Raw genomic sequence first — 13,629 nt, 5'->3', positions numbered from 1 at the left:
TTTTTCCACATTCCTGCAATTTTGTGTGGGTATCTGTTTTGCATTCAGGTGTGGGATGTACTGCAGGAGACAGCACTTTGCAATTATCGGGGTCACCTGGGGTACTTACTGAGTGTGGTCTGGTCGCCAATTGAACCCGATGTCATATGGACTGGAGGAAAGGACTTCACTGTGCAGGAGTGGAGGGTCTCCAAACAGGAGTTTACAAAGCCACCCAAAGGTGACACTAGGCCTCTAGTCCCCTAAACCAGGGCTGTCCATACTCTCTTCTTCAAGGGCAGCTTTCAGTTAGGACAAAGTATGCAAGCGTCTATCGCCGTCAATGGCAGTAAAACATGATTGTACTCAATGTCAGCCTTCCCAGGTGAAGTCGATTTTATTTTTTTAATTTTTTTTTTATCACTGTCAATGGCTGCGAATGAGTTAATGGGCACCGGCCAGGAAATTTTAATATATATAGTAGTTATTTTTGCATTTAAAACATTAAATAATTGATTCTTCAGAAGTTAACTGCATGTGATTAAACACAATTAAAATTGTATAGGAATATATATTTTTTTACACTAGTAAAGAAAAGTCAAGAAAATAGTTCGTTATTCACATTGGATTTTTTCTAACTTCCTATATATAAAACAAATAAGGAAATTCTAGATCGTTTCTTACATTGATGGAAAATAATGGAGAGGCACTGTTTAAATGATTACATTCATCTAGTGTTAAAGCTGAGAAATGCAACAGAATACAAGCTTCTTTAGTGGGCCATATTCAACTAGAATATTTTGATAATTCGCTTCTGGCTAATAAAACCTGAGGCGCAGGGTTCAGTTTGAATACCCCTGCCCTAAAACTTGAAAGTCAGTCTTCTGACGGAGACATCTTCGTAGGAAAAAAGATGGTGGACCTGAAGGAGAAGGCCAAGCAGAAGAAGAAGAATAAAAAAAACCCTGAAGCGCCATTTCCAGAAGTCAACGCCGAGCATTTGAATGGGGTTACCAGAGCGACCAATGGACAGGAAGTATCGGATGAAACCCACGAGGAGGAAGTCCGCTCTACGAGCAGTCCTGTGCCACCAACAGGTGAAAATGAAGCTTGTTGTCTTGGCGTTGTTAACCCTTTACGCTAACATAATTATTCATAATATATTTTTGTTCATCAGTTGCATTTGGAAATCAACACAAAAACGCTATTGGAGTTAAAAGCAAAGAAAAACAAGGTGAGTTTAACACTAGGTGTGGGTATTGCAAGTATCAGGTAACTGGATTGATGTGATGTCCTCATCCGATACTCAGTAACTGTCGACAATTGATACAGCTATTTTTGGAATATCAGATTCGGATCCAATCCAGTAGTCGCTTGGGTTTTTAGTACTATCGTGCTCTTGAGCTGCTGGAAATTAAACCTCTGGGCAAACAAATACCCCAAATGGGAGTTCTTAGTTTAATCAAAAATAAATAGTGTGATTTACCAGTTATTATTGTTTTCACTGATCTAAAAAATGCATAGCACTAATGGACTCCAGCACGTGTGTGTGACAAGGTTTAACAGAATCAGGCTTGGCGCACCTTTCATTCACTGTAAATGAAAAATCAGACATGTATGCGTATAACACTTGCCTTAGACCCTTGTTACCTGCGCAGACTCAACCTTTCTCAAGAGGAAGAAGGCTCGCTCCATCTTGCCCCTCAGCACATCTATGGACCACCGGCCCAGAGAGGATCTGTTGCAGGATTGCCTCACCCTTGCTGCCGTCGTGCACAACGTTGGTACGTGAGCGAGAAAATGGTTGTCACAAATGTTTTCACAGTGAAGACAGGATATGGCTGCTCTGGTTTCAATACAATTAACAGCGCCAAACAACCAATTCATTCAAAGTGGTTTGGGTATCTAGCGCCATCAGTGGCAGTCGGTGACTTAAAAGGCAATTTTTAGAGGAAATTACTGCTAATAACGTTTTGATTCCTTATCTTTTAAACAGTAACACCTTTTTAAAATGATATATCCATTCTTGGCGAGAGCATGTCGATAACATTTGATAAACAAACATCATGAGTGCAACTGTTATGATTTTGGTGCATTTTTTGCCTTAGTTGCTCACCGGGCTGTGCAACTCCTTGCTAGTAAGTACAATTGACTGTGCTTTGTGTTGGTACTCCAGCGGACTCTGCAGACTGCGTCGCCGGCCAAGGGGAGCATATCCATCTGGGTCTTTTCTCCGACAGAGCGGCACTGCAGCGCATGTTCCACACAGAAGGTGTCTTTTGAGTTTGACTTAGTTTTTGTCTAGTAAGACAACAGGATAGAGCTCTTATGCTTTTTTGTTTGTCCAGAGGAGGCTCACGTGCAAAGCGGGCATGTGGAGTCAGCCTTCTACTTGCGGCTGTGGAGCGGCGACCTGGAAGGGGCACTGCAGCTGGCTGCCGAGAGAGGAGAACTGACCGATCACCTGGTCGCTATGGCACCCGCGGGTGAGTGATTTGCTGTCCACTGCCTACAAAAATATAAAGGCCCTTTTGAGCAAATGTGTCTTGTTTTTGCTTGGATACGGTTCTGGCAGGGGGCTACGCGTTGTGGTGCCGCTCTGTTGAGCTCTACGTCAAGCAGCTCTGTCTGCAGGAGCAATACCTGAAGGCTGCGGCACAATTACTGGCTATCAACCAGGTGTACCAGGCTGTTGACTTGCTGCATTCTCACAAGCTTTACAGGTACATTGATGAGTAGCATTTCTAAACTTTTACTAAATTAAAAACCATCAAGGAAACAAAAGCAAGCTGTACCTTCATGCCCATCATTATAGTACAGCTGTCAACCTGGACGGTGCTCGGACGTTTGATCGCTGGTCTTTTGGTCGCCGCTCTTTTGGTCCCCGTTGGTCGCCGTTAGGGTTAGAGTTGTCAAATGTACAAATGATATTAAACCCTAACTCTAACCCTAACGGCGACCAAAAGACCGGTGACCAACGGAGACCAAAACACCAGCGACCAAACATCCGATAACGGGACTGGATGTTAATCGCCGTCAATGGCAGTTAAATGGGATCACTCAATTGCAGGCTTTCAATTGAAATGTATTTATTGTCTATAACTATCAATGGCAGTAAAAGAGTTTGAATGTCCGGTATTATACCGTTGAAGGCTGAGCTATCTATGGTCACTGATACTGATTATTTTCATTTTTTCTCCTAAAATTGTTTTCGTTTATGTAAAGCATGAAAGCAGACTACTAAATGGCAAATTTATTTTGTTTTTTAGGGAGGCCATTGCTCTGGCCAAAGCACGACTGTCTTCTGAAGATCCCATCGTGAAGGAGCTCTACACCGGATGGGCTGTTATGTTGGAACAAGACGGCCATTTCTCTGCAGCAGCCAAATGGTTATTGGACAACCCTTCATTTGGCCATCACAATCTTGGTCTTATTACATATTGGGCAAAGAGCCGCACACAATTAACACCTCACCCACTCCCCCAGTTATATCGCGGCTGGCACCAGCTTCGACGCTGCCAAGGTGATCTCTCGGAAAAATGACGTGACATCGCTAAGGATGGCCGCGCGTTTGGCGGGCATGGCGGGTGAAGTTGTTCTGGCCCAATCACTGGCTCTGCGCTGTGCCAAAGACATGGCCGCCATGCAGGACTGGGTCGGCGTGCATGAGGTCCTCGCATCTCATCGTGGCCTGCTGGTGAGTAGCAACAAATTAGAAGATGCACTCCAAAAATCTACCTTATGGAAAAAGCTTTTTTGTAAGTATACAGGGAGTCTTTGGCATAAGATGTCCTCGACCTACAACGTTTGGATTTTAAAATGTCCTTGCCTCATCCGCCATTAGGTCCCCTGCACTTTATTACTTGGCTTGAAGTATTTTTCTTTTCTCACATTATGGCTGCAAAAAGAAAGTTGGGTGTTTCCCAACCACTGTACCGCGACACACCGGTGTGCCGTGAGCAACTGTCAGTTGTGCTGTTGGAAATTGCAAGGGAAAAAATCATATATATAACGAGATTAATATTAAACTATTACAAGGTTAAAATCTTAATATGGTGAACGTTAAATTTTATAGATTATCCTATTACAAGATTCAAATTGGCAAACCGATGTTGTTTCTTGTTTTTCTCTAACATGAACCGGAAGTTGTTTGGTTTCTAGCACATCAACTTTTGCTGACAGTCTGTGTGAGAAAAATATTTTTTTTGCATAATATTAGAAGATTTAAGTCTTTTTTGGAGAAAAGTCATGCAATCAAAAACATTACATTACTTATTTTTGCATCACTCGAACTGTTTTTCAGGCTCCGCAGACATAAAACTTTTGTTGACATTGGGTCAGTGAGAAAAATGTGATTTAGGAATGATTTTGGATGTTTATGATTCCTGCTGATAAACCTTTTATGAGAAAAGGCTATTGTTAATATAGGCAACATAGTTTTAAATTTAAAAGATTTTCATATGGTGGTTTCCCTGTATATTTTTTTCAATGCAAAAAGTGTGCCACGGTTCAAAAAAGGTTGGGGAAACACTGTTCTAGGTTAAGCCAAAAGAATAGAAATCACCACGTAAAGAAGCGTAGCATCATAAAACAAATGAAAAGAGGACAATCCCTGAATGTGCTGTGTGTTAGAGAGGAAGGGAGGGATGTAAGGATGGATAATTTATTATTTGTTTCAATTTGGCATGACAATAGTCAAATCCCGTACTTTCATTTCATGGCAATAGACACCAAAGTATTTAACGCCTATTGCTGTCATTGGCAGACAATGAGTTGAACAGAAATAAAGTGCAACAAAAAGAAGTACATGTTGAAATTTAGTTTTCATCTGATTTTAATAATGCAGTGTTCAATGTAATTTGATACTTTAATCACAACCTCAACAATCGGTTATTGCACAGGTTCACAGATTGCACTTCAGCGTGGCCGAGCTGCTGTGCACATCTGTCGCAGACGTCTGCCCTGAGATGTGTTGCGGCGGGCGTACGTGGGCTCCACCAGGAAAGGGCGGCATCCTGAAGCGGGCACAGCTTCTCTGGGCCCAACACTTGGGCATCTCTCGGTTGGGTTCAGACGCCGGCGTGGGCGACCTCCGCACTCTGCTTGCGGAGCTCCAGAATATGGAGAACCCTCCAACGAGTGTCAATTTGCCTCTTACGCAGGTACACCTCGTCCAAATCTGAGGCACTGAAAATTAAAGTGGGCTTTTAGGGCAATTTTCAGGAGAGTCATCATCAGATTATAATCAAAGGCATCTTAGTTTTCTTTAGGATGTCATTACTTTATCAGCCAGTCCTTATAAATAATTAACTAATTTAAATGATATGGAGAACGCTAAACGTCTAATGGCACAGGTGTCAAACAGTTTCCAGAAAGGGCCAAGGGGGTGCAGGTTTTTCTATACTGAAACAGTGCATACAATTAGGTCAATGAAGTCTGCTGGAAGAAGCAGCACCTGAACAATTAACTGATTACAGTTGTGAGAGAACTGATTGATGAAAAGGTATTGTGTTGGTGGGTTGGAACGAAAACATACACCCACTCGGCCCATTTGGAATCTGTTTTACAACTACTCTAATACATTTTGACATTTTTGACACTGACGTTACAAGTGTTAGTATTATAAAATGGGTAGTGTTTGGTGCAGTAGTTGCTCGTGGCCAAATATCTGTTAAATCTGTTATCATTCCATGAAAGATAATTTCCTTCATTTTAGTTAACATGGGTAAGCAATGAAAATGTTGGAACTGAACAATGTTTTACAATCCATTTGTTATTTCAATGCAGCAATCAATTTCAGAATAGAATTAGCCTTCTTAGATGCTGATTTGTTGCTCCTCATCTAGACAATCACACAAAAATTGACAAAATTCAAAACACTTACGTAGGGCATACATTTTTTAGAGTGAATTTCACCATCGTCTAACTGCGTATGAAATGGCATCAAATGCAACATCTAGAGTGTCATATATTTAACCAACACGGTTGTCATACAGGGGAAATGTTAGATCCCAAATTTTAAAACGAACCAATTTGATTCATGATTCTTAATCAAACATTTTTTATTTTGATCGTTCCAAAAATTGACGGTTGAATGACTGCCTCAGGTGCTGCTGTGTTTGTCCCGTCACGTGGCCCATGGCATGCTGGCCTGGTTACTTGACGACAGCATGGCGCTGGTGAAAGAGCTGTGGCTGGCTGCGGCTTGGCTCCGGGAGATCACCCACTTCCAAGTTTCGACCGTCCTCTTTGGAATCTTAGTGGAGGCCTTAGCACAGGCTCAGGATCTTACAGATGAAAACTCCAAGGCCGCTGCCGATAGTTTACAGGCATGGGATGCCTACCATCGCCTGTATCAGTTCTGGTGGCGACAATCGACTGATAGAGTCACTAATGGAGCCCATGTGGAACAGTCACCGCCAGAGTCGACGATTTCCGCCGAGTTAGACTTTGACACGGCCTTGCTTGTGTCTGACGCTCACGCCGCCTATCAGGCCGAGCAGCGGGAGGTCCAGGAACTGGAGCGGCGCTTGGCGGCTATGGTGGAGCAGCACGGATGCAAGCTGGTTGCCATTGGAGACGATCTCGTTAAAAATGGACAAGAGTGAGTTGTGGAAAATGCAATCTAAGTTTGAATTCATGGTATAACACTTTCACCTTTTATATTTCAGGCTTGAAGAGGAAACATTTATTTCCCTCACATTTAAAATGGCCAAACACCAGGCACGACTTGCTGCCATTCCTGATATAATCAAGGTACTGACTCGGGATTAATATTCTCAAAATATTTCCTGCCTCTTTCTCAGCTCTAATGTACATGTTTTGGATTCCGTTGTCTAGCTATATCCTCATCCCAATGTGGTGGAATGCTGCATGGTTTTCCTCCGCCTCGGTTCCGCCGTTCCAGACTCCCTTCAGCAGGATGCCAGAGACCTGGTGCGGAAATACGGAAAGCTGCCAGAGCCCTCTGCCGATTTTTGAGCAACATCATGTATTAGCAAAACAGTGTACAGCCATTTTGTTGAATTAGAGGAAAACCTCTTTTTTTTTGCATAGTGGAAAATACATTAAAATCATGAAACAAGTGTGCATTTAAAATACAAAACAATTTAATGTACAATAGTTTAAAACAAGTCATAACGTAAAAACAACGGTAACATCTTCACGTTGACAGTATTCGGCCCGGATAAAAAACGGACGCATGCTTTTAAAATTTTCTCTCTTGTCATGTGGAGAAAAATTCTAAAACTTTTTTCTCTTCTCCTTCCCAAAACCCATACTTGATACATTTACAATGGGTAGTGGAGGCCCTGACCGACACTCACTTCAAAAGCAAATGACAGCAGCTTGGTAAGAAAAATGGGCGCTGGTATTTTGGTCCCACACTCGCTAACAACTAGCGAACCCAAAAACAAAGAGTTTAAAAGGTTTTGAAAAACAAGTGCAAGGAAAGCAAGGCCAGCCGACAGTCAGTGCTTGTTGTTACTCTCCTCTTGACTTGAGCTAGAGATGCCGTTCTGGGGTTGCGTGGAACCGGAGCCCAAACCGTACAAACGGCCGCAATACTTGGCATCGTCGATGTTGTCCTCAAAGAACAGCTGTGGAAATAAAAAACGTTTAGTATCTTTGAACAACCACGGTGGAGGAACATGCACTACCTCTTTCATCCTGAAGAAGGCCATGCCAGTCAGCAACGAGTCAGAGCCTGCTTGATGCTGCCGACCGATCCGCTTCAACTCGAGCTGGTCTGCCACTTCTTGTAGGCCCCCCTGAGAGAGTGACTACTGTTATTAAACTGAATTTACCATTTTGCTGGACTATAGAAATATATACAGCCAAAATGAATTAATCCTACCTTGACATTAATTCTTTCTTTCATTACTATGGTTGATTTTGACTATACTGGTACTTAAAACAACAATGCTGAAGAGCCAACGTCAACCTTATAAATAATAAATAAGATAATAATTATTAAATAATAATAAGAGTTTAGTACTATTTTTTTAAATTACCTTTAAAATGAGCATCTACACCATTAATTCACATTCGTTGTTAGTATAATAGTACTGCGACATACAAATGCCCCGGCAATCGAGCAATCTGAGAAAAATGTAAAAATTTAGAGCTAATATTTATTTTGAGATATGAGACTAATTTTGATATACGAGCATACAGCAGATGCGAGAGGCTGTTCATAAGAACACCATGGGCACTGTCTTTCAGATCGCAACTTCCTTGTGTAGTCTATCTACGAGCACTGGGCGGAGTGTTGCATTTTTTCCCCCATTCTTCAATGCGAATGCCGTATATACTACTCGTGGTCATGCCTTATCCTATAACAACATTTGTCTGCGGCATTTTCGGTATATTTTGATGGGAATACAAAAGCCAACAACCCTCGATAGATTGCATCTGAGATTCATGGGGGCAGGGCAAATAGAGCCCACCCGGGAGAAGAAACAAAGTTAGAATTAGGTTTAGTGTAAAGTTAGATTAAATAAATTTTTGAGTGTCTCTATCTTAATCCAAGTTCATTTAAATTTGTTTGTTATGTTACGAGCGTGTTGGTACGTAAACCCCCCTCTCTCTGCCCGTCTCTTTCTCCACTCCGCGAGATCTGTCTTATTTTAGGACTATTAAACAACGAGTTATGTTACTAGATGGCTAATTAGAACAAATAAGAATGTTTTTCTCAATCCAATATCCTGTTTTGGGTAATTTAAAGACAGTTGCAACAAATTTATTTGTTTTTGGTTCATTTCTACGGGAAACGTTTGTTTTAGTTACGAGTAAATCGATGCTCAGTCCTGGAACGAATTTGACTCGTATCTAGAGGTACCAATGTATACAGTTGGGCTTGATACCTGGGAACTGCACATGTATTTAAAAAACAATATTATGTGGGTTCTGAACATCAGTGAAAACGCCTGGGCTAACCTTTATTTTTTTTAAAAATAAAAGTGTGTCTTTTGATGTTGCATACCTTGAGGTTTTTGCAGCTCTTCATCAGGTACTTTACGTCGTAGATGGCGGGGAAGAAAAGGTTGAGGATCTGGAAGAAGTCATGTTCTTCTTCGGGCAGCCTAGTGTCCGTCAGCAGCTTCACCAAGTAACCAAAGTCATACCCACTGGAGGGAAGGTTATGACATTACCCCAAACAGGAAGCGGCTGAAAAGGCGAAGGCGACCGACACATACCTGTGGAATGAGAGCCACTTGACGTTGTCGCACAGAACCAGGCCCGATGTCATGAGCAGCTCGGCGAAGTAAAGCGTGTCAATGCCTTCCTCCTCGTGCTTCTTGAACTGAAGTCCAGAGTTCTGCAGAAGGTCAATCGAGTCCTGAGAGTACATGTCTTCTCTGTGGGGATGGACAGAATTTCAACTGTGTGAGTCATTTACACTGCTGCACACAAAGGCGATAGATATATGCTTAGCTTAAACAATATATACAAAAAACATACAAACAAATGAACGCAAACGTACGTGAGGTTGAATTTGAAGTTGAACTGCCAAGTGGTGGTGCCATGCGGGTAATCCCCGTCCTGGTTCATGAAGGTGAGGCCCAGCTGGATGATCTTGAGCAGATCCACGTTGCAGCGCAACAGCTGGTATTGGTAGTCTACCGTGCTGCGAAATTCACCGATTGGACGCACCACCACTCCCGGGAACTCGGTGTCCTGTCAGTGGATTATTATTTTTTAAGTTGTCCTTTTCAAGGTGATCATTTGTTAGAAACAAATGTAAAAATAGACTCTCCCCTCCAAACTGAAATAGCTGGCAAAATTGTTTGGTCAATCTTTTGTTTCAAAAAATAAAAAAGCTTTCTTCACAAAACGCCTCAAAATGTCATGTCATGAGGGTAAGCAAAATATTTCATTTCCTGAGAGTTCTCAGCAAGAATAACCTGGACACTTAGCTTCTGGTAACCTATAGAGGCACTGTGGAGAGCATCCTGGCATACAGCATTACAGTGTGGTAAGCTGGAAGCACGGCAGCAGGCAGAAAAGCCATGCTGAGTGTGATCAACACTGCCCAGAAAATCATCGGCTGCTCTCGGCCCTCACTGGATGACATTACCAGCCCTCGCTAACTCAGCAGAACATTGTCCCTTCTGTGCAATAACTTCGGAGTGTGCAAGATCTTAGATTGTGCAATATTTTTTAATTACCTTGCCTGGAGGTGACTTTTTAAATGACTTATTTGTTTTTATTGGGAAACACGCACTTTGTGAAGAAGTATCACTAATTTCATTTTAGGCAGCTGTTGCGTAATAACAATAAAGGGTTTTGACTTTGACCTGACTAAAGAACGAATCTAATTCTCGAGACCACAGGTGTCAAAGTGCCGGCATCATTTTGCGCCGCCCGAGAAAGCAAATCATGAGTTTCTGTTTTAGGATCAAATTCCAATTACAGATTACATTATCCCTTTTTAAAATCTATTAACTGACATTTTCCAATACTAAGAAAAAAAGCTCAAATAAACATTGCCTTAGAGCAATAAAAACAGACTATTTATGGCATTTGATCCAGTTCATTTAATCCAATTTAAAAAAAAATAAAAATCCAGATACTAAAATGGTCCGGCCCACATGAAATGGAGTTGACGTTAATACGGCCCGCGAAGCAACCCGGGTTTGACACCCCTGTTATAGACTCTTTACACACTTTAATCAGGGAAACAAAGTGGATTTCCCACCGACCAAAGACTGTTTTTTTTTAAATGTTGTGGCCAGCTCACCATGGCGATGTAGTTGTAGCTTTGGATGATGTGTCGGATTTTCCTCAATTCATCGTCAACGTTGCTGGCCCAAACCTCGCAGATGATTTGGCTGGCGTCCGTGAGTGCGGCCGGCATGCTGGCGACGGCGGCTTGGACGATGCCCACCTACGAGTCCACGAGGCAAATAGTATCTGACAGGGACAGGGGGGGGGGGGCATTGTTGTGAGTTCTTTGCTACAATATAATTCTACTGCAGTCATACATCTACTTACGAATGCCTCTAGGTACGAAATTTTCAGGTTATGACATTTTTATATGCAAATGAGTGACTCGAGATACGGAAAAAAATCAAAGTTATGAAATCCTCCAAAAGTAAATGCATTTCCTTATCCATTATTTTATTTTGAAAATATTGTCGCAGATGCATTGATTCTCACTTTAGAACATCACTACCTTTTACTAGGCTCTCATTCTTTCTCATATAAGGACAAAAAAAACTTTCAATTGGCTGTCTCACAACAACCACTATCAATGTTTCAAGATTGTCTCTTCTAACTAAGCTAAATGCTCCCCATAAGTGATTAAAAGCCGTTCAAATGGAACATGGCAGATATTTTCACACATGCAAGCACAGAAAAAGTATAAAAACGTAGTACTACAAAGTGGCCGGTTTTTGGCCATGGTAAATCGAGCTCTTGCCGCCATCTGATGGACAAACACGTATTACGTCTCCCATTATAACGGCCACGGAGCGAACTATTTCAGCGGCGCAGTGCACGTTTTTATATGCTTTTTACTTTAATACTGATAAATATAATTTTCTCTCATTATTGTGTTTTCTCATCTTTCATACAGAATAGGGACACTGACCAATTTTAAAGGATTTAGTTTGTAGTTGTGTGCGCACCATGGAACGAATTAGAGAATTTACATACAGTGGGGCAAATAAATATTTAGTCAACCACCAATTGTGCAAGCTCTCCAAAGATTAGAGGGGCCTGTAATTGTCATGGGTAGACCTCAACCATGAGATAATGTGGAAAGAAAAAACTGAAAATCACCGTCCAATTTTTAAAGAATTTATTTCCAAATTAGAATGGAAAATAAGTATTTGGTCATCTACAAACAAGCCAGATTTCTGGCTGTCAAAGAAGTCTAACAACCTCAGCAACCTTGTTACAGCTGACCACAGTAACAGGACCGGGCGACGGTGCTACACAGGCACTAGTGGTTTAGTTTAAGGTCCTTGTTTTTATACTGGCAAAGTGAAAGACTCATTTTTCATTTGGGGCGAATACATATTTAGTGAACAACCAATTGTGCAAGTTCTCCAACTTGAAAAGATTGGAGAGGCCTGTAATTGTCAATATGGGCAAACCTCAACCATGAGATAAACCGAGTAAAAAAAATACGGAAAATCACTGTGATTTTTAAAGAATTAATTTTCATATTAGAGTGAAGAATAAGTATTTGGTCATCTACAAAAAAAAGCAAGATTTCTGGCTGGTCTACCTTCTAACGAGGTCTAACGAGGTTTCCACTAGACCTGCCCCAGGCTGGGAAGACTCAATCTGTAATAGGTAAAACACTTGGTATAAAGAAATCAACAACGGGAGCAATTATTTGAAAATGGAGGACATACAAGACCACTGATAATCTCTCTTGATCTGGGAATGCATGCAAGATCTCACCCTGTGGCGTCAAAATGATAACAAGAACGGTGAGCAAAAATCCCAGAAACACATGGGGCAACCTAGTGAATGACCTACAGAGAGCTGGGACCACAGTAACAAAGGCTACTATCAGTAACACAATGCACCGCCAGAGTTTTCCACCATGATTTGAAAATACATTCTTTAAAAATCAAACAATGTGATTTTCTGCATTTTTTCCACATTCTGTCGCTCAGGTTGAGAATTAGCCATGTTTACAATTACAGGCCCCCCTAATCTTTTCAAGTAGAATTTGCACAATTGGTGGTTGACTAAATACCTATTTGCCCCACTGCATAAAGTACACCCTACTGATGAAATTCTAAGTTACAAAAAAGTTCTGGAAACAATTAATTTCGTAAGTAGAGGTATGACTGTACTTTCCTATTTACTTTCGTTAGCTGGGCGCCATCTTGTCCCATCCCATCTTAGGTCATTAAGGAAACAAATTTGCAAAATAAACAATTGATCGGGCAGTGCCAATAACAGTCTTATTTGTAAAAATAAACAATCAAGCTTCGCTCTGTTATAGACTAAAGCTAGTGCGAAATGCTCCTACAAATAAGTTGCTCTTGAAAGAATAGTTTACAGGACAAAAATATTACACTAATCATTTTTATCAACTGTGATTACTTGTTGAGAAAGCTGCCCAACACGCATTCCAATTTTCGGGCTCATAAAAATTAAATGGTATTAACCTCCGAGAGGATATACAAAGCCTTTCTATAACTTTTGTTTCAATTTGTTACCTGCGAGCTGCATGTTTGGTGATGGTGCTACCGTATTGTTTACCAGGGAGAGCATTGTTTTAAATGGTGAATATTGAAATAAATAAATAACATAACACCACTGCTAAAAAAAAATAACGTAGGGGTGAAGCTTCCAAAAGAAGGGTTATAACGAGAACACTTAAGGGCTGCGACGTCGCCAATTCAGCATCAAAGCTAACAATTTATATAACGAGCGTATCCCCTCGCTAATGGCGGCACGGTGATGATGTGGTGCAGTCTTTTTCTCTTTTTTATGTTTTCCGCGAAAACGACAATAATAAAGGATTTACAAGAAGAAGGTAGGAATTAAAAAGAACAAGAAGAAGATGAAATTGTGTTTACCTGAAAATTCCCACGAACTACCCGTAGCTGAGCTAGTAAATGAGCACCGGACTTCTTCGTGGTTTCCGTCCGCGTTTTTGGATAGCTTTCTACTCTGATGTGC

The 13,629-nt window shown here is 41.3% G+C and overlaps 2 protein-coding genes across 3 annotated transcripts in view; one reads left to right on the top strand and one right to left on the bottom strand.

Annotated features, from left to right (window-relative positions):
• gemin5 (gem (nuclear organelle) associated protein 5) overlaps positions 1-8,837 on the top strand; it is a 22,853-nt gene extending 14,016 nt beyond the window's left edge. The window contains exons 15-27 of the mRNA XM_077740080.1: positions 49-220; positions 885-1,076; positions 1,157-1,213; positions 1,638-1,763; positions 2,156-2,251; positions 2,328-2,465; positions 2,555-2,702; positions 3,249-3,368; positions 3,466-3,676; positions 4,881-5,141; positions 6,087-6,583; positions 6,651-6,735; positions 6,820-8,837. Of these exons, the coding sequence (XP_077596206.1) occupies positions 49-220; positions 885-1,076; positions 1,157-1,213; positions 1,638-1,763; positions 2,156-2,251; positions 2,328-2,465; positions 2,555-2,702; positions 3,249-3,368; positions 3,466-3,676; positions 4,881-5,141; positions 6,087-6,583; positions 6,651-6,735; positions 6,820-6,960 (2,244 nt within the window). The 3' untranslated portion in view covers positions 6,961-8,837. The remainder of the gene's footprint in view (positions 1-48; positions 221-884; positions 1,077-1,156; positions 1,214-1,637; positions 1,764-2,155; positions 2,252-2,327; positions 2,466-2,554; positions 2,703-3,248; positions 3,369-3,465; positions 3,677-4,880; positions 5,142-6,086; positions 6,584-6,650; positions 6,736-6,819) is intronic.
• cnot8 (CCR4-NOT transcription complex, subunit 8) lies at positions 7,067-13,629 on the bottom strand. 2 transcript variants are annotated; one of them, XM_077740081.1, is made up of 7 exons: positions 13,527-13,629; positions 10,721-10,893; positions 9,464-9,657; positions 9,177-9,338; positions 8,963-9,107; positions 7,638-7,748; positions 7,067-7,577 (listed from the first exon to the last, which is right to left on the bottom strand). In XM_077740081.1, the coding sequence occupies exons 2-7, from the start codon at positions 10,835-10,837 to the stop codon at positions 7,449-7,451; spliced, it is 858 nt and encodes a 285-aa protein (XP_077596207.1). In that variant the 5' UTR covers positions 10,838-10,893; positions 13,527-13,629; the 3' UTR covers positions 7,067-7,448. The 2 variants fall into 2 exon arrangements, with proteins under 2 accessions (XP_077596207.1, XP_077596208.1); XM_077740082.1 differs by lacking the exon at positions 13,527-13,629 and adding an exon at positions 12,215-12,238.

The sequence above is a fragment of the Stigmatopora nigra genome, chromosome 19 (assembly GCF_051989575.1).
Source record: "Stigmatopora nigra isolate UIUO_SnigA chromosome 19, RoL_Snig_1.1, whole genome shotgun sequence".
NCBI lineage: Eukaryota > Metazoa > Chordata > Actinopteri > Syngnathiformes > Syngnathidae > Stigmatopora > Stigmatopora nigra.
This window is presented reverse-complemented; position numbering and strand designations above follow the sequence as displayed.